Below are 18,538 nucleotides of genomic sequence, written 5' to 3'. Positions count from 1 at the left end.
TGAGTAAGCAGATAGACGATTCGACATTTTGCACAATGAACGACGACGCACCCACCAGGATTATGGACAGCTGCTGCAGCTCGCCAGACCTAACAATTGTCAGGGCTGGTCTGATAAACAGCGTATTCTTGGCGACCTGTGCTGACTTTAGCATCAGACCATCTGCCCATAGTCATTTCGATTGATAAACCAGCCGACTTTGCTTCCGCGGATCACCGGTTCTATGTCAACTTCTTCAAAGCTGACTGGAAAGGCTTCGCGGATGTTAGTGAAAGCACCTTCACTGCTCTACCCACACCAACCGACGTTCACGTAGGTGAGCATAAATTCCGCAGGGTTGTCACTGCTGCTGCAGCCCGCTTCGTTCCAGCAGGATGCATTACGGACCCCTGTCCGAATTTGCTGCTGAAGCGGCGTCCCAGCTGCTGACCGTGAGAACCTTAGTCAGGCCGATCCCGCAAATTCCCCTATCAGGGATCTCTACTCGTTGATTCGCAACTTGTGAACGTACATATGCTGAAGAAATGAGAAGAGCATCTGAAGACCTGCAACTTCGCTTCTGGTGTGAGTAAGCTCTGATCATCCGTGAGGTGAGGCGTGACGACAGAGATGAATTAGACTTTGGTGACCACGCTTCGTCAGACCCGGAGATGTGCGCGAGCTATTTTAGCCAGCAGTTCACACCCCGTCAAACGTGGAGTGACCAGAAGGCTGCACAACGTGCCAAAACCTACTGCGCCTCTTGTTTTCACCAGCGGTATGGTAAGGGTAGCCATCGGGAAGGCGAAAGCCGCCAAAGCCATTGGACCCTACGGAATTTCCATGTTGATGCTGAAAAATTTGGGTCCCGCGGGAGTGGATTTTTTAACCAAGGTCCTCAACCTGTCAATGGCCACTCTCATCATTCCAGACATCTGGAAAATGGTAAGAGTGGTCCCGCTGCTTAAACCGGGGAAACCGTCCAACAAAGGAGAGTGCTATCGCCTGGTAACTCTCCATCTACTCCCGCACTATACAAACCACCTGATCCCAACGAGGCATCAGCATGCGTTCCGTAAAGTGCACAGCGCAACAAATGCACTTAACGCCATAAATACCCAGATAACTCGTGGCGTAAACCGAAACCGCCCCTGTGAGAGAACCATTCTAGTAGCGTTCGACACTGTCAGCCATTCAATGCTATTAGAAGACATGGGGGCCTCTTCTCGCCCACAGGGACTCAAACGGTGGTCGGCGAATTATCTTAGTGGTCGTCACTCGTCAGTAAGTAGAGACAAATCGAGCACACTTAGGAAAATAAAACTGGGGGTTCCATAGGGTGGTGTCCTTTCCCATTACTGTTTAACTTTTACATTTCAAGGCTCCCTCAACCACCATAGGCAGTCGCGATTGTCTCTTGTGCTGACGATTGTTCGATCATGGCATCTGGGAATGGAATTGATGACTTGTGCTCGAAAGTAAACTGTTATATCGCCGAGCTTTCTTGCTTCTTCACTGCACTCTCTTTGCCACCTGGACGAATGACGTCAGACTACAGCTGGGAATTCACGATGACGAACCAATTTCGACGGTGAACAACCGGAAGATCCTCGGACTAACCTTCGAAAGTCTGCTCTCCTTCTAGGTGCTTACCACCGCAATTGTTAACAAAGTACAAAGCCGCAACAAGGTCCTCAAGTCGCTAGCCGGCAGCACCTAGGGCAAAGACAAAGGAACATTGCTGGCAATGTACAAGGCAATTGGCCGGCCGGTTCTGAACTATGCAGCGACCGTGTGGTCGCCGGGGACTAGTAGGATAAAACTGGAGACTTTCCAAAACACAGCACTCAGGACAGCGACAGGATGCCTTTTGATGTCGTCGGAACATCACCTGAACGACGAGGCGAAAATGCTCCCTATAAAGGAGCATAACACAATGCTCTGCAGGCAGTTCCTGGTTGGGAGCCACCGATGTTGCCATCCAAATAGGCAACTGCTTGCAGAGGAGCCTTCGCCCAGGCACGTCAGGAGGCATCTCTACGAACTGACGGACGAAGTCCAGAGGTTCATCAAACAACTTCTGGACCCGACAGATTATCGACAGGTCCTGAGCGGCATTCACAGAGAGGCAGTCTCGAGTTATGTAGACTCTCGACCTTTGAATGTCGTTCTGGGCACACAACCACCAGACGTCGACGAGACAGAATTTCGTCTGCCTCGCAGACTAGGACCACAATAACCCAACTGCGCTCTGGTTACTACAGCAGGTTGAACTCATACCTGAGCAGAATAAACGAAGATGTTCTAAACGATTGCCCGGCGTACGGAGAGACGCCCCATGACTCACAGCATCTCTTCGTATGCCCACTGAACCCCACCCTACCGACGCCCCAGTCTCTATGGACAGACCCCATCGAAGCAGCACGATTCTTGGGGCTACCGCTAGTAGAGTTTGACGACAACGATTGAGAAACTAACCGATCTGGGCATGGTTGTTGCCGCTACAACAACAACAACATCAAAACAAACAAAATCACTTCAATTTGACTTCAACCCTTCGCTCGAACTCTATGCGGTGACATATGTACGCACGTAGACTCCACGTTGGCACGTAAACACCCAAACGCTTTTTGGCTAGCTTAACATAGGTAACAATAAAAGCGTAGAAAACAAAATTACGTCAATTTGACTTCGATACTTCGCTTGATTTCTGTGAGTAGATATAATTACACACTTAAAGGCAAATAACATACAAATGCGTATTGTTTTTGATGTTGTTGTCATGTTTTTTGTTTCTTCGACTTTAAAATCACTCCCGCCGCCAAAGGAGTTTTCACTTCCTAAAGAATTGGCGCCCTCGCAAAACTCGTAAGATTTTGATAATTTGGTTGCAGTATAAGAGGAAAAGGTGCATGCATCAACTCTTATGCAGAATATGGTCAGATGAACGCATGCCTAAAGACTGGAATTTAAGTGTTTTCTGCCCAATTCATAAGAAAGGCCATTCACGCCAACTACCGCGGGTTCTGCCTTCTAAAAGAGGTTGAAAGGTCTTATCGAGCGTATTGCGTGAAAGACTGAAGCCACCGTCAACGAACTGATTTGGCATATCAGTGTGGCTTTATACCTGGAAAATCCACCATAGACCAGGTATTCACAATACGCCAAATCTTAGAAAAGACCCGCGAGAAAAGGAGCGACACTCACCATCTATTTGTTGAATTCAAAGCCGCTTTCGGCAGCACTAAAATGATTTGCCTATACGCCGCGAAGTCGGAATTTGGTATCCTCGCTAACTGATACGGCTGCGTAAAATGAAGTTGGGCAATACGGCAAGCTCCTGCGAATTGGGAAGGACCTCTCCGAGCCATTTAATACCAAACGAGGTTCCGACAAGGTGACTCCCGTTCGTGTGATTTCTTTAACCTGATGTTGGAGAAGATACCAAACGAGTCTTTAGACAAGGTGACTCTCTCTCGTGTTATTTCTTTAGTTTGATGGTTTAGAAGATAAGAGCCGCAGATCTGAACTGCTTAGGAGCAGTGTACTCCAATAGCGTGCAATTGCTGGCCTATGCCGATAACATCGACATCATCGGTAACAAAACCCGCGAAGTATTTTTTGCCTTTTCCAAGTTGGCTCAGGAAGCAAACCGAATGGGCCTGGCTGTAAACGAGGACAATACGAAGTATCTCCTGTCATCAAACAAACAGTCAGCGCATTCGCGCCTTGACATCCACGTCACTGTTGACTGTTATAATTTTGAGAAAGTAGAGGATTTCGTGTTCTTGGGAACCAGCTTTAACACCGATAATAATGTCAGTATCGAAATCCAACGCAGAGTCACTCTTGCAAACAAGTGCTACTTTGGACTGAGTAGGCAATTCAGAAGTAAAGTCCTCTCTTGACGTACGAAAACCACTGTCTGTAAGTCACTCATCGTGCCCTCGCTGGTATATGGCGCAGAAGCGTGGGAAATGAAAACATCCGATGAGGCGGCTCTATGAGTATTCGAGTACCGCAGACAATGGAACGATGAGCTGTATGAGCTTTACAATGTTATGGAAATAGTCCACTGGCTTGGCCAAGTCGTTCGAATGGGCACCGACGCTCCATCTCTTAAAGTATTCAACTCGGAACCCGCTGGTGGCAGCAAAGGAAGAGGGAGGCCCCCACTGCGATGAAAAGTTGGCTCAAAAGATGAGCGACTGGAGTGCTTTGTTGAACTCGGCCAAAATAGCTTAGGCGGTTACTGAGCCAAACAAGAATAGGAAACGAATAAAAACACAGTGCAAAACACATTTAAAATTATCTATAACAATCTATTGTTAGACCTTATAACTGGGAATTTTCATCGGAAAAATTTTAAAGAGCCTTTATTTTTCTAAATTTATTGAACTTTGGCCATCGTTAATTTAAAAAATGTCTATGAAAGTTGCCAAATGTTTAAAACATACTTTCGAGTAAATTGATATGTACCTCTTTTAAAGAAATCAGAAAAATATTGTCGAAGTTGGGCAACTTGAGTATTAATACCGTCTTCAATTTATATGGATGAAGCATTAGATTTTAAGATCTTTTTCGTAGTGTAGCTAAGGAATTAATCAATATGTTCTCAATATTAATATATATAACCTGACGGTTTAGCAAAGAATTGGTTTTTCATAAATAAAAAAAATCGGCGTGGTACGGTCCGCTTACGTAAAAATGCACGCCCTGCTCCCATGTAGCGGTAATTTGGAAAATCTAAAATTTAGCGGTGTTTTAGAGGGTGTGGTTTTTATCTGATTTCAAACATTTTCAAAAGCCAGGATAAACTATTTCCATGTTGTACTGGACCCTACCTAAAACCTACACTAACCGGAGGTTATCTAGCCGTAGTTCTAACCCTTTATTAGCAAAATTTTAATTGACGCTTAGCTTATTTATCTTTACAGTTGCCTCAGCTTGTGGAAAATAATCCACTAATATCAATAGAAATTTTACTACGACTAATGAAGACGGTGGAAATAACGGAATATTTTAACGTTTTGGTACAAATGGATATAACATTGCATTCAATGGAAGTAGTTAACAGGTGAGAGTGTTTTTATGTTAGTACGGAGCCATAGCAACAAATTTTAATGGAACAATAAAAAAATAAATTTGTATAGGAAATATTATTTCATTTAGCAAGTCCGGCAAAATTTGGGCAGTAAGAATAAGTAAAATTTTTATAGCTGATTCTGACCTCAATTTCTCTGTGCTTTTGGGCTTCAAAGAAATTGGTTTCGAAATCCGAAAATTTCTCCCAAGCCAGAGCGCCTTCACAAATTTTATTGAAGGATTCGGAATGAGCCTACGAAATCTTAAAACGTCTTTAGAGAAGGAAGTGCAGATATTTTGTCACTGCTCGATGTAGGTTAAAATGGGAATGTAGGAAACTGTTTTAAGTCTACACGAACTAGGAATAAACCAAAGAGCTCAGGTGTTCCTAAATCCTGTGATGCCTCATAAATACCTAATCCCCTCAAAGGCGGGACACAAGGATTAAAAGAGTTCCGCGCCTTATACTCGTCAATACAGGGAGATAATCGGGTTGTCATGTATGCCTATCACAGTCGGGTGTTTGTGCCACGAGAACTGACGAGTAAAAAATGTCCGCAAGTTGTCCGCAGTACCATTTGCTTAGTGAACGCATATACCCAGCTAGACATTCTAAGATTGATGCCAATTTCAGTATGCTCACATGCAGCTCAGAACTTCAAGAGTACATAATTTCTTTTTACTGGTTGGTGTCGTAACCGCCTAAGCGACATTAGTCGAGTCCAACAAAACACGTCAGTCGTTTCTCTTCTGTGTCAACTGACGCCAAGTCTTTCTCCACCTGGTCTTCCCATTACAGAGGAGGCCTTCCTCTTTCTCCGTTTAAAGCATCACGGCCCGCGTTTAATAAATTCAGACCAGGAGCGTTTCCGTTCAATCGTTGCACATGGCCAACCCGCTGTACTTTAATTCGCCGCACTATGTCTTTTTCGTTGTAAACCTACAGCTCATCCTTCTATCGCACGGTGTGGTGCATAGAAGAAGCTAGGTGGACAAAACTCAATTTTAAATTTCAATGTAATAACGGTGTATTTGCACTAGAAATACTCTTAAAAGTATCATCAATGCAATTTGTTTTTGTAAAATATAAGTAAAGAAGCAGTAGTTAGCCGCTAAAGTTAGTTTATCAGTTGCAGTAGCTTATTTACGAAAACTGAGGATGGTTCCGTGCGCAGAAGTGGAAAGCTTTTGACAGCCATTCATCTGGGAGTAGCCAGAATTGATTCTTGTAGCTCACAACGTCGGGATATTTATATCCTCGTATCCTCTGGGTAGCGACCAAAGACCTGGTTGGCAGCCAGCTAAAGTGAGAAGGAGTAAAACTTCGCGTGCACTGGGTTTGAATGAAAAACAAAAAGCAGCCTTGGATGAGACCCCCTTTTTTATGACGACTATAATTTAAGGGTATGCACCTGGAATACCCGGACACCTAATGGGCAAGGTGCCTCTGCCCGGCTGGTTGATGCCCTCGGGAAGGCTAAATGTGATGGACGTGGCAAGGCAAGCATGAAGCCTTGGGACGTCTACTACAGTAGCCATGTAAAGGAGCGCGAATTCAGTTTTGGATTCGTGGTAGGAGAGAGACTCCGTCGCCGAGTATTGGCGTTGACTCTGGTGGAGGAACATTTGGCCAAAATCCGGTTGGAGATAACATATGAGCGCCGTCCCCGGCACGATTTAAAATGAGTGCTTGGCGATTTCAATGCCAAGCTTAACGTTGAATAGCTGCATTCTCAACAGACGGTCAATTTATGCGCCCCTCGACTCACATACCTGCTCTCTGAGAGCACTCTTCAAAACCAGGCATACGCGAGCAGTGGTGCCACATTTGCCACTCATCAAGTACCGCCACCGAAGAAACAGTCGGATTTCAGCGAGCCCGAAAGAACATCTGATGATACCAGAGAACGCGCCAACTACCGCGGGATCAGCCTCCTAAGCATAGGTTACAAGGCCTTACCGAGTGTATTGTGTGAATGACTGAAGCCCACCGTCAACGAACTGATTTGGCCTTATCAGTGTGGCTTTATAGCTGGCAAATCCACCATAGATCAGGTATTCACAATACGCCAAATCTTGGGAAAAACCCGCGAGATTAGGATCGACATGTACCATCTATTTGTCGATTTCAAAGCCGCTTTCGACAGCATGAAAAAAAGTTGTCTTTATGCCGATGTCTGAATTTGGTATCCCCGCGAAACTAATACGGCTGTGTTAAATGGCGTTATGCAATACCACCAGCTCTGTCAAAATTGGGAAGGACCTCTCCCAGTTCCCAGTCCCAGAGACAGTTCATAATAATAATAATAGATTGGCGCTTGCACATATGCTACTGTTTGGCCGAGCTTCTCCCCCGATTTGCGGCGTGCGCCTTGATGTTGACACACAAAGGGGAGGGACCTACAGTTGAAGCTGTTCTTCATGGCAGAAATACACTCGGAGGTTTGCCATTGCCTGCCGAGGGGCGACCGCTGTTAAGAAAAAACCTTTTTTCTAAATTTTTTGCGATGTTGCTTTGCCCAGGGCTTGAACCCAGGCGCTGCGGAGTGAAAGCGTGCACTGCTTACCACTACACCACAGCGGCCGCCCAGAGGACAGTTACAACTTTGAAAAAGTAGACAACTTCGTTTATTTGGGAACCACCGATAGTAATGTCAGTCTTGAAATCCAACGGAGAATCGCTCTTGCCAACAAGTGCTACTGTGGACTGAGTAGGCAATTGAGAATTAAAGTCCTCCCTCGTCGTACAAAGATCACACTCTGTAAGTCACTCATCATGCCTGTGCTGATGTATGGCGCGGAGGCATGAACAATGAAAACATCTGATCAAGTGGCTCTTGGAGTTTTCGAGAGAAAGATGATTTAAAGATGAGATGTATGAGCTTTACAACGATATAGACATAGTGCAGCGAATTAAAATTCAACGGCTCCGCTGTCTGTTATTCCAATGGACAGAAACGCTCCTGCTCAGAAGAGAAATGACTGGCGTGCTGTTTCCGACTCGGCCAAAATCGCATAGGCGTTTATAGCGCCAATAAAGAAGAAGATCGAAGTAGAACATCTTGTGAAATGAAATTTTTTATTGGCTTTAAAAGGTATTTCGACAGTTTTTTTTTTTAATAAAGGTTCAAGTTTAAGGTTTTTACTGATGTCCTGTATTAAATTTGTGACTGAACTAGAATCCGTATGGAGAATTTATAGACAGTAGTTAATTTGTAAAAATATTAATTTTTTTTTGTTTAATCTTGCTCCCTTGGTAGAATTGAAAACATTTGACAACGCATGACACAAATTTGAGTTTAATATATGTATTGACGCTGTCTTCATGCTTTTTAATGAATCCTATTATAAGCCCAACTAACTCTTACAACTATTTAAAAACAAATATTTTCAAAAGGTGTATTTTGCTATCAGTAAGTGGGAACAGAGAAACTTGTTATAAATTTTAAAGGAATAACGGTACGTTTGGGCGAGAAATACTCCCTCAGTCAAACGCAAACTTTTTTCTTAGAATATCAGTAAATAAAGAGTAGTAAGCCTTCTAAGCTAAATCAGCTGCAGTTGCATATTCACGAAAACCGATTGAAATAGAGCATCTTGGGAAACGAAGTTTAGCCCTATTTTCTGGCTATGAAGAGTTACAAGATATCATTAATAAAATAAAAGATGATTAATTAAAACAATACTCTTCGTTCTATGTGCCTGCAACGTTGCACAAAATTTTCTTTCATAGGCATGAGGTGGTAAAATACGTGCTTTTGCCACTGTCAGAGGAGGCTCAAGAAGCTACAAATAAGGTTTTCACAAGATATTGGCTACACAGTGCTAGAAAGTGTTCGCCTGTAGCTACTAACGAAGATCTTTTATCAAAGCTATTGATTACTTCCATTCTCTCATAAATAGTTTCGGAAATGTATCTGAAAAGCTTTCCAATATTTCCTGAGGAAGTACTGAAATTACTCATTGCACCACGAATTATAAATAGCATAAATTTAAAAAATTAAGATAGCATAAATTTAAATGATGAAGAAGGTTATGCAGATTCAGAAAGTGAAGAGGACAGTGGGTACTACTTATTTTCGAATACTTAGAGTGAACCTTACGTGCACAGTTTTCTAAATTTTTCGAAATACATATATATGAATTAAAACCGCTACTTTTCAAACTAAACTTTTTTTTTATTTATTAGATAAAGTGTTAATGAAACAAAAAGTTTTGAAAAGTTGTACTCTTTTCTTAATTTGAAAACCAGAAAAAATTTGTTTCTTTTAGCCATAAGATATTTGAAAATAATTAGCGTTATTCACCAAAGTGAGCAAGTGGCCTGGCAGTCTGGCAAAAGAGCAGAACCGTTGGCAACAGTCGTTGCTTGAGCTCATCTACCCCTTAGCCAGAGAGCCACTTGCTCGCTTTGGTGAATACCACTTATATGTAATAAAAATATCCCGTATTCATAGCTCAAAGAAGTACAGGTAAGGTTGGGTTAGGTAAAAGTGGTTGACCCAGCCAAGGGACATACTTGGACAATTAAGAGATTTTCCTTTGTAATACCACGAAAAAACTGAACGGATACCCGTAATTTAGTCGGCGGAACGCCGGGAGCCGATTGCCTAATTTCGAATGCGGCTAATTTCGATCCCTGCGAGTTCAGTGTTAGTTAAGAAGTGGCAGCCAAAATGCTTCCATCTTAGCCTCGCGAAGTTTGGAAGATCTAAAATAAAGTGTGGAGATGACTCCACCTCATCTTCCTCTTGGCTGCTGATACAAAGGGGACCAGTTGAAATTCCTAAGACTGGTTTTCACTATGTAAAACTCAATGGTATTTGTCGTCAAATAAGTAAAAACTCATTATCAAATGGAACTAAAAAACGGTTTATCGATTGATTTAGATCAGAATAGGTCTTCAGTCGTGTACATGTGCTGTTAACTTGGCTATCTGTCCGTGTTTGACCCATAATATAAACGGTAAAGGTATGGAAAAGGAGATACTTCTATGCCAAAATATGTTGACAAAATTTGTGGTCAATATATGACATAGTGAAAACCAGCCTCTAGTCTTACCGCGTGAATACCAATCGCACAAGGCCCTGACAGAACCCATATCCGTTGTGAGTAACGTGTCTTTCGGCACCTTTGACGGGTAAAGATGGGTCACTATGTCTTGCGCTGAAAAAAGTATTTTATAATGCCGTATAAAACATTTTCTGCAGCAGGGAAACGTCTTCTCTTAATTTTTTATGTCACAAAAAGGTGAATCGCTTTCTTTTATTCATTTTATTAGGTATTTAGTAGAGTATGCAATTTCATCATCGGGATTACGAAGTAGCGCTCACCGAGCTAACACTATCATCCAAGAGTGTACCGCAGGAGGGCAGAGACGTCCCTAGTTGCTCCTTATCTGGGGATAACGTTTTAAGGGTGCCTTTTCTCGCAATTTCCCGCGTTATTACTGTGACCCGGCACCTAAACTAGCTTTATTAAGAAGTACTCCGACGCGATTGATAGAGTTAGTTTTGGTGAAGAGTTTCCGACAAAAGTCAGCTTCACCAACCCTGTCAGCAAGTTCTGATCTGTGTGTGAAGAAGTTTACCGCTCCCTTCCTCGAGTAACCCCGCCCTACCCAGTCCTCTCTCTTGAGGAGCTTCTAGGAGCCATTTCGGAGGCGCTATAATTTATTTATTTGTTTAGGGCAAAGTTAGAGCCCTCGAGAACTCCACAGTGTTACCACCCGGTTTCCCTGAGCTTAATAAGAGTTCCCGCTGCGATGGTGTAGGTGTGGTTTCTAATACTCCACTAATTCCGATTAGGGCGATCAGCTGTCAACTCTCCAGGTGTTTTACAAGTGTATCCTTCTCTAGTGGGTTCCACCAGACAATGGTTGGGTGAAACAAGATAGGCTTAAATCTGGTTTCATAGAGCTAATGAATTGCTTTGGACAAGAGACCTCACCGATAGCTCCCCTACAGCAGCACAAGGCAACCGACGCCTTTCTTACTCTTTCCTCAATGTTAGGCTTCCAAACACTGAAGAGAAGGGCCACAACGGGTACCTTGGTACTTCCTGGTGAAAAATACCAGTTCCGTCTTGCTGGAATTTACTGCGAGGGCGCCGCTGATCGCCAACCTAGTTACCTGGTTCAGGTAATCTTGAGGCAGATCAAAAAGAGGGTCCAGAAATAGTCCCTTAACAAAAAGTTCCACATCATCATTCCAGTTCCTCCAGAAGTTTGTTTATAACCGCAGTCCAGAGCAGAGGAGAGAGAAACACCTTGTGGAGTGTCTCCCACTCCGCTGCGACAGTTCTGTCGCGAAGTAAGCTGTAGATAAGCCTCATTAGTAGGGTGGGTCGATTTTGTAAGGGAGAAATAAAAGGCATTTGATCTTACAGTAATAGTCATATTATGTTGTCTTAGGACTAAGCCAATAATAATTGACCACAAAAGATTAATTTAAAACATATCTTTGGCTGCCGACATACATAGGTCGATCTTCCAATGGATACACTGTTCACGGAGACGTTTTTTATTTGAAAAACCGGGAACGGGAAAAAATTAATGCTTCCTTCCAGAAATTTGACATCTTTTCTTTGCTACTATTTTACCTATTTCGGGAGAAAATTTGTTTGCGGAGATTACTTTTAAAACCGATCCAAGGTGATCGTTAGTAATTGTAGATTTGGCAGCAGATTTATTTCCTTTCATAATTGAGAATAGTTGCACACACCGATAGGTACTTCCAAACATGGAAATAATTTCATAAGCCAATTTTCGGGTATTTGCAAGTCGAGCAGGTAACCATTTGAAAAAATCTGGCATGCCAACTTCACTAAATATAGTCTTCAGACCTTAATCGCACTGTATCTCTATTATTTCCATTTGCATCGCGTCCTATTTACTAAATCCATACAACTACATATGACACATATGTACATATGTATGTTGAATAAGTTACCGAGCGCTGCCTGATCCCTTACAGTTGTGTGTGTATAAATCACCAAAACGCTGCTCGAGGTTAAATCTAAATTTAACGATAACTTTACATGGCCCTAAAAATTTCAAGAGTCGTAATTTATCTATGGGTCATTCCATACAATATTTACACCTCAATATTTTTTTGGGGTGAATATATTTTTTACATTCTTTATCGAAAAAAAGAAGATAGGTATTTTTTTATTTCGTCATGATATTCGAAAATTTCGAAAAAAAATTCCCGAAATTTTGAAGTCACGGATAAGTATCTTTTTTTTAATTGTTTGCTGTTAATAAACTATTTGTCGGAGAAAATCAGTTAAGGTATCAAAATGTTGAGGTGTAAATATTGTATGGACCAATATGCACTTATCAAATCAAATTTTTTTTTGCAAATTTATTGATAGTAATAATATCTTGAGTTATTTGTACATACTTTTTGGCACGGGCCTAGGGTGGCCAGATATTTCAGTGGCATAATCAGTACAGTCGGGATCAAAAATCAGTACAAATCCATAAAAATCAGTTCATTTTTGAGCGCCTTTTTTCGTTTAATAACAGTATAACAATCAAATAACAGCGCATTAATTTAACAAAAGATAACTAATAGACGTTTAAATACATATAATATTATCATTATATAACAGCTCATTAGTTTAAAACAAAACAAAGGTATTACGTATGTATGTTCAGTTGTGTTCACTAAAATAGTAGTAAAATGTATTGACAAGTTTTGAAAATATTTTCTTTCCTTACTTAATTTAAATTTTTTATAGAACGAGCACACCTTATAGTTAAACATTCTAAAAATAGAATTAACAAAAAACCAAAAACCACATGATCAAGTGGGAATAGCAGCGGAATAGCCGCGTTGGCTCACATGAAATAAATAAAATAAAAAAACTTTTTAATATACCACGCTTTTATAAATTGACTAAAAATTAGAAAATAATATCTCATATATCTTAAGGATTATAACCCTTTCTAAGTAGAACTATCCTTTCTGTGGTGCCGAAAAAAAAAGGGGGCGGAAGTATTTTTGTGCAGAACTTCTTCCTGCGTAGGCGGTCTTCGGCCGCGCTTAGGGATTATAACCCTTACGAAGTAGAACTCTCCTTTCTGCGTTGCCGGAAAAGAGGGGCGGAATTATTTTTGCGCAGAACTTCTTTCTGCGTAGGCGGCCTTCGGCCACGGTTAGGGATTGTAACCCTTACTATGTAAAATTCTGAAAAAGAAGTTCTGCACCAAAATACTTCCGCCCTCTTTTCTGGCAACACAGAAAGGAGAATGCTACCTAGTAAGGGTTATAATCCCTAAGCGCGGCCGAAGACCGCCTATGCAGAAAGGACTTCTGCACAAAAATACTTCCACTCTCCTTTTCTCGTAACATAGAAAGGAGAATTCTACTTAGTAAGGGTTATAATCCCTAAGCGGTGCCGAAGGCCGCCTACGCAGACAGAAGTTCGTTTTCATGTATGCACTATTTCGGTTTTTGTCATATGCATTATTTCGGTTTTGAGCCGAAATTGTACATGTATGTATATCATATGCGTTGCATATTTCGGTTTTGAGCCGAAACTGTGCATGTATGCATTACTTCGGTTTTGAGTCGAAACTGTGTATGTATGCATTACATCGGTTTTCTCATATGCATTATTTCGGTTCTCGAACGAAAGTGTGCATATGCATAATTTCGATTTCTCTGATATGCCTTATTGCGTGCTTCAACCGAAACTGTGCATATGTAAAGATATGCATTATTTCGGTTTTTTTCGTATGCACTATTTCGAATGCACAGTTTCTATATGCGCAATTTCAGGGTGCCTTGCTATATTTATAGTATAAATGGTGGTCTGGACAAATGCACAACATTGCAAGTTGACAAAAGCGTTGTAAAAAGTGGAAGAACAACAACAGTTTATAAGATGCGGAGGCATGGACATGGAAAACATCTGATGAAGCGGCTCTTGGAGCTTTCGAGAGAAAGATGATTTAAAGATGAGATGTATGAGCTTTACAACGATATAGACATAGTGCAGCGAATTAAAATTCAACGGCTCCGCTGTCTTGGCGATGTCGTTTTAATGGACAGAAGCGCTCCTGCTCAGAAGAGAAATGACTGGCGTGCTGTTTTGGACTCGGCCAAAATCGCATAGGCGGTTATAGCGACAGTTTTTTTTCGAATAAAGATGGAAGTTTAGGGTTTTTACTGATGTCCTGTATTCAATTTGTGACTGATCTAGAATCCGTATGGAGAATTTATAGACAGTAGTTTATTTGTAAAAATATTTAATTTTTTTTTTTGTTTAATCTTGCTCCTTTGATGGAGTTGAAAACATTTGACAACGCATGACACAAATCTGAGTTTAATATATGTATTGACGCTGTCTTCATGCTTTTTAATGAATCCTATTATAAGCCGAACTAACTCTTACAACTATTTAAAAACAAATATTTTTAAAAGGTGTGTTTTGCTATCAATAAGTGGGAGCTAAACAAAGAATGCTTCAAAGTGAACAGAGAAACTTGTTATAAATTTCAAAGGAATACTCCCTCAGTCAAATGCAATTTTTTTTTCTTAGAATATCAGTAAATAAATAGTAGTAAGCCTTGAAAGCTAAATCAGCTGCAGTTGCGTATTCACGAAAACCGATTGAAATAGAGCAGGGGAGGACAAGATCGAGGCCGAAAAGAGCCACATGTAAATTCTAAATGCTACAAAGAGCCACAAAAAAAAACAAAAAAAATGTATTTTTAAATAAAATTATTATTAGAAATTAAAACCATTAATTTTATCACTGTTATTTATAGATATTAAAGAAAATTCAAAAGATCCCTTTGGCCAAATTTTAAAAATCTGGTTTTACGTCAGTTAAAAGCGTACGTAACCGTTCTGTTAAATGTTGCTTGGTCAAAAGGTACGTTCGTTTAAACAACAACAAAATTCCGGCGAAATGTCATCTGCTCTCTCACAAGAAAAAAATATCCAAAATAGTAGGCGAACATAAAATTTGCATAAACTTGCAAGTTAGGTGAACAGCTTATCCAAATTTTGTTTACATTCAAAAGCATAAAATTGAAAACGTAAGAAAAAAAATCCCGAAGTCTTATCCTGACACAGTTTACTGACTAAACGAATAATTACTTACTTCCTACAAGTTTAATTAATCGCATTTTACTATTTTAACTTCCAAACCATCAAAGTCAATTTAGGGATTTGCGTAAATTCCAACCAGCTGTTTTTGCCAGCTGTTTTCTTGTTGGCAAAAATTTTTCCAGCAGAAACTAGCAGCTTTTCCTTAAAATTAAATATCATTTTGCTCTCTCAATTTCCTCTTCTTTGCAAGTTTTTTGCGAACACAAAAAGCTGATAGTTTTTATAACTTTCCACAACTATCAGGTACGCGAATGCAACTAATTGTGAACGGTATTTTGACTTTACGAATTTCATTGTAGAGTACAAAGACTCACTCAAAAATTGAAAATATACGGGACGCAGCTGTTTTCCACAGCGGATATTTTAAATCTGGTACTTGTTACCGGAATTCAAGCAATAGCAAAGCTTTATGTTGCATTTCCAGTGCATTATCTTCCTTTAATTCCAAAAACTCCAACTCTTCTTCGCTTTTCTTAAAAGGAGTATTGCAAATCCATCCTCAATTAATAATAATAATAATAGACTGGCGCTTACACATATGCTAGTGTTTGGTCTCCTCCGACTTATGGCGTGCGCCTTGATATTGTCACACAAAGCGGAGGGACCTACAGTTTTACGCCGACTCCGAACGGCGATTGTATTTTTATGAGAAGCTGTTTTTCATGGCAGAAATACACTCGGAGGTTTGCCATTGCCTGCCGAGGGGCGACCGCTGTTAAGAAAAAACCTTTTTTCAAAATTTTTTTTTGCGATTTTGCTTCGACCAATTATGTTACATAAAAAAGTGTTTATCAAGTATGCAAACGTACATTTAAATAGTTTCAAATCGGCAAATCTTTTTTCAAAATCTGCATTAAATCATGTGCAATATTTTTTCTAGCCATGGAAAATGTTGGAATAATATTTTTTTTTTTTTAGATCACAAATAAAAAGACGTAGTTTAGCTTCCAGCAAATAAATATGTATTTTAAAAAGTAAAAAGAGATAAAATGTTCTAAGCAAAAAAAAAAAAGAGCCGCGATTGCCCACCGTTGAAATAGAGCATCTTGTGAAACTAAGTTTAGCCCTATTTTCTGGCTATGAAGAGTTACAAGCAGTGTTGCCGCGAATAATTTTTAGTGGTAGCCAAATTTCTTTTTAAAAAGGGCTAAAAAGAATAAAAAAAAGTGTGGCTAAAAATGTTAACTAAATTTTTTTACTTAAATATACATAGTGTACACGCAAACAATTTTTATATAAGTAATGGTATAGAAAAACAATGAACTCTGGAAAAAAACTAATATTTTATCCAACCAAAAACCTTTTTGTGTAAAAGGGGAAATAGATAAGTTGTCAATATAACAGCAATAGATAAGCTAACGGCCTTAAACTTTTATAGTACGTATGCATAAAAACGTAAGGAACATACAATACATATATGTATATATATCAGTATTTCTTAGTTTAAAAACTCACTTCTTACATAAATGAAAAAAATTAGATCACATTAAACATATACAACTTTTTAATGCCAAGGATGAATAAATTCTCGAAAGGGCTAAAAAAGGGCTAGGGGCAATTTTAAATTTATGTGGCCAAAAAAAGTATGTGGGTGCTAAGTTTAGCCACCAAAGGGCTGAAACGGCAACAAGGAATCATTAATAAAATAAAAGATGATTATTTAAAACAATACTCTTCGTTCTATGTGTCTGCAACGTTGCACAAAATTTTCTTTCATAGGCATGAGGTGGTAAAATACATGCTTTTGCCTCTGTCTGAGGAAGCTCAAGAAGCTTCAAATAAGGTTTTCACAAGATATTGGCTACACAGTGCTAAAAAGTGTTCGCCTGTAGCTACCAACGAAGGTATTTTATCAAAGCTATTGATTACGTCACATTCTCTCATAAATAGTTTGGGAAATGTATCTAAAAAGCTTTCCAATATTTCCCGAGGAAGTACTCAAATTACTCATTGCGCCACGAATTATAAATAGCATAAATTTAAAAAATTAAGATAGCATAAATTTAAATGATGAAGAAGGTTATGCAGATTCAGAAAGTGAAGAGGACAGTGGGTACTACTTATTTTCGAATACTTAGAGTGAACCCTACGAAATACATAAGTATGAATTGAAACCGCTACTTTTCAAACTAAACTTTTTATTTTTTTTATTTTTTAGATAAAGTGTTAATGAAACAAAAAGTTTTGAAAAGTTTTACTCTTTTCTTAATTTGAAAACCAGAAAAAATGTGTTTCTTTTAGGCATAAGATATTTGAAAATAATTAGTGTTATTCACCAAAGTGAGCAAGTGGCCTGGCAGTCTGGCAAAAGAGCAGAACCGTTGGCAACAGTCGTTGCTTGAGCTCATCTACGCTTTTGCCAGAGTCCCGTATTCATAGCTCAATGAAGTATAGGTAAGGTTAGGTTAGGTAAAAGTGGTTGCCCCAGGCAAGGGACTTAGGCCGAGTTCCAAAACGTCAGTTGCAAAGCAACTATACAAAGTCACGCATTCCTGAATGCAAATGTGTAATTTTTGACGATGTGGCATGTCCCAAAATGTATTGTAAAAGTTGTCGATTCGTATACAGAAAGCAAACTGCGAATCGCTAAGCTAATTAATACTTTGATGACATTTCGAAGTAAACAATGGCCGATGTCGAAGGGTAAGATTACATTTTTCTATCTTAATTTATTGCTATATTGAATATTTAAATTATGCAATGTATATGGTTGCAATATGTCTCATATACAAACAGTTTGAATACCGCAGTATAACAGTTTCCAAACATTGTATTGATACGTTTTGGAAGTCAGCTATACTTGGACAATTAAGAGATTTTCCTTTGTAATACCACGAAAATACTGAATGGAGACCCTTAATTTAGTCGGCGAAACGCCTCGAGCCGATTACCTAATTTCGATTGCGGCTAATTTCGATCAATGCGTGTTCAGTGTTAGTTAAGAAGTGGGAGCTAAAATGCTTCCATATTAGCCTCGCGAAGTTTGGAATATCTAAAAGAAAGTGTGGAGATAATTCCACCTCATCTTCCTCTTGACAGCTGATAGAAAGGGGGCCAGTTGAAATTCCTAAGACTGGTTTTACTATGGCGAATTCAATGGTATTTGTCGCCAAATAAGTAGAAACTCAAATGGACAATGATTTATCGATTGATGTAGATCAGAATAGGTCTTCAGTCGTGTACATGTGCTGTTAACTTGGCTATCTGACTGTGTTTGACCCATAAAATAATCGGTAAAGGTATGGAAAAGGAGATAAATCTGTGGCAAAATATGTTGTCAATATATGACATAGTGAAAACCAGCCTCTAGTCTTACCGCGTGAATACCAATCGCACAAGGCCATGTGAGA

The 18,538-nt window shown here is 39.9% G+C and overlaps 1 protein-coding gene across 2 annotated transcripts in view; it reads left to right on the top strand.

The window, feature by feature from the left end:
* Positions 1-18,538, top strand: part of LOC118742240 (CCR4-NOT transcription complex subunit 11) — a gene marked incomplete at its 5' end in the record, with an annotated part of 74,757 nt that overhangs the window by 38,502 nt on the left and 17,717 nt on the right. For both annotated transcript variants that reach the window (XM_036474159.1, XM_036474161.1), the window contains 1 exon segment: positions 4,917-5,056. In XM_036474159.1, coding sequence (XP_036330052.1) covers positions 4,917-5,056 — 140 coding nt within the window.

This window comes from Rhagoletis pomonella, unplaced genomic scaffold, assembly GCF_013731165.1.
Source record: "Rhagoletis pomonella isolate Grant_MI unplaced genomic scaffold, Rhpom_1.0 Rhpom_scaffold_00007, whole genome shotgun sequence".
NCBI lineage: Eukaryota > Metazoa > Arthropoda > Insecta > Diptera > Tephritidae > Rhagoletis > Rhagoletis pomonella.
Note: the sequence above shows the minus strand (reverse complement) of the source record. Positions and strands in the feature narration are given on the sequence as shown.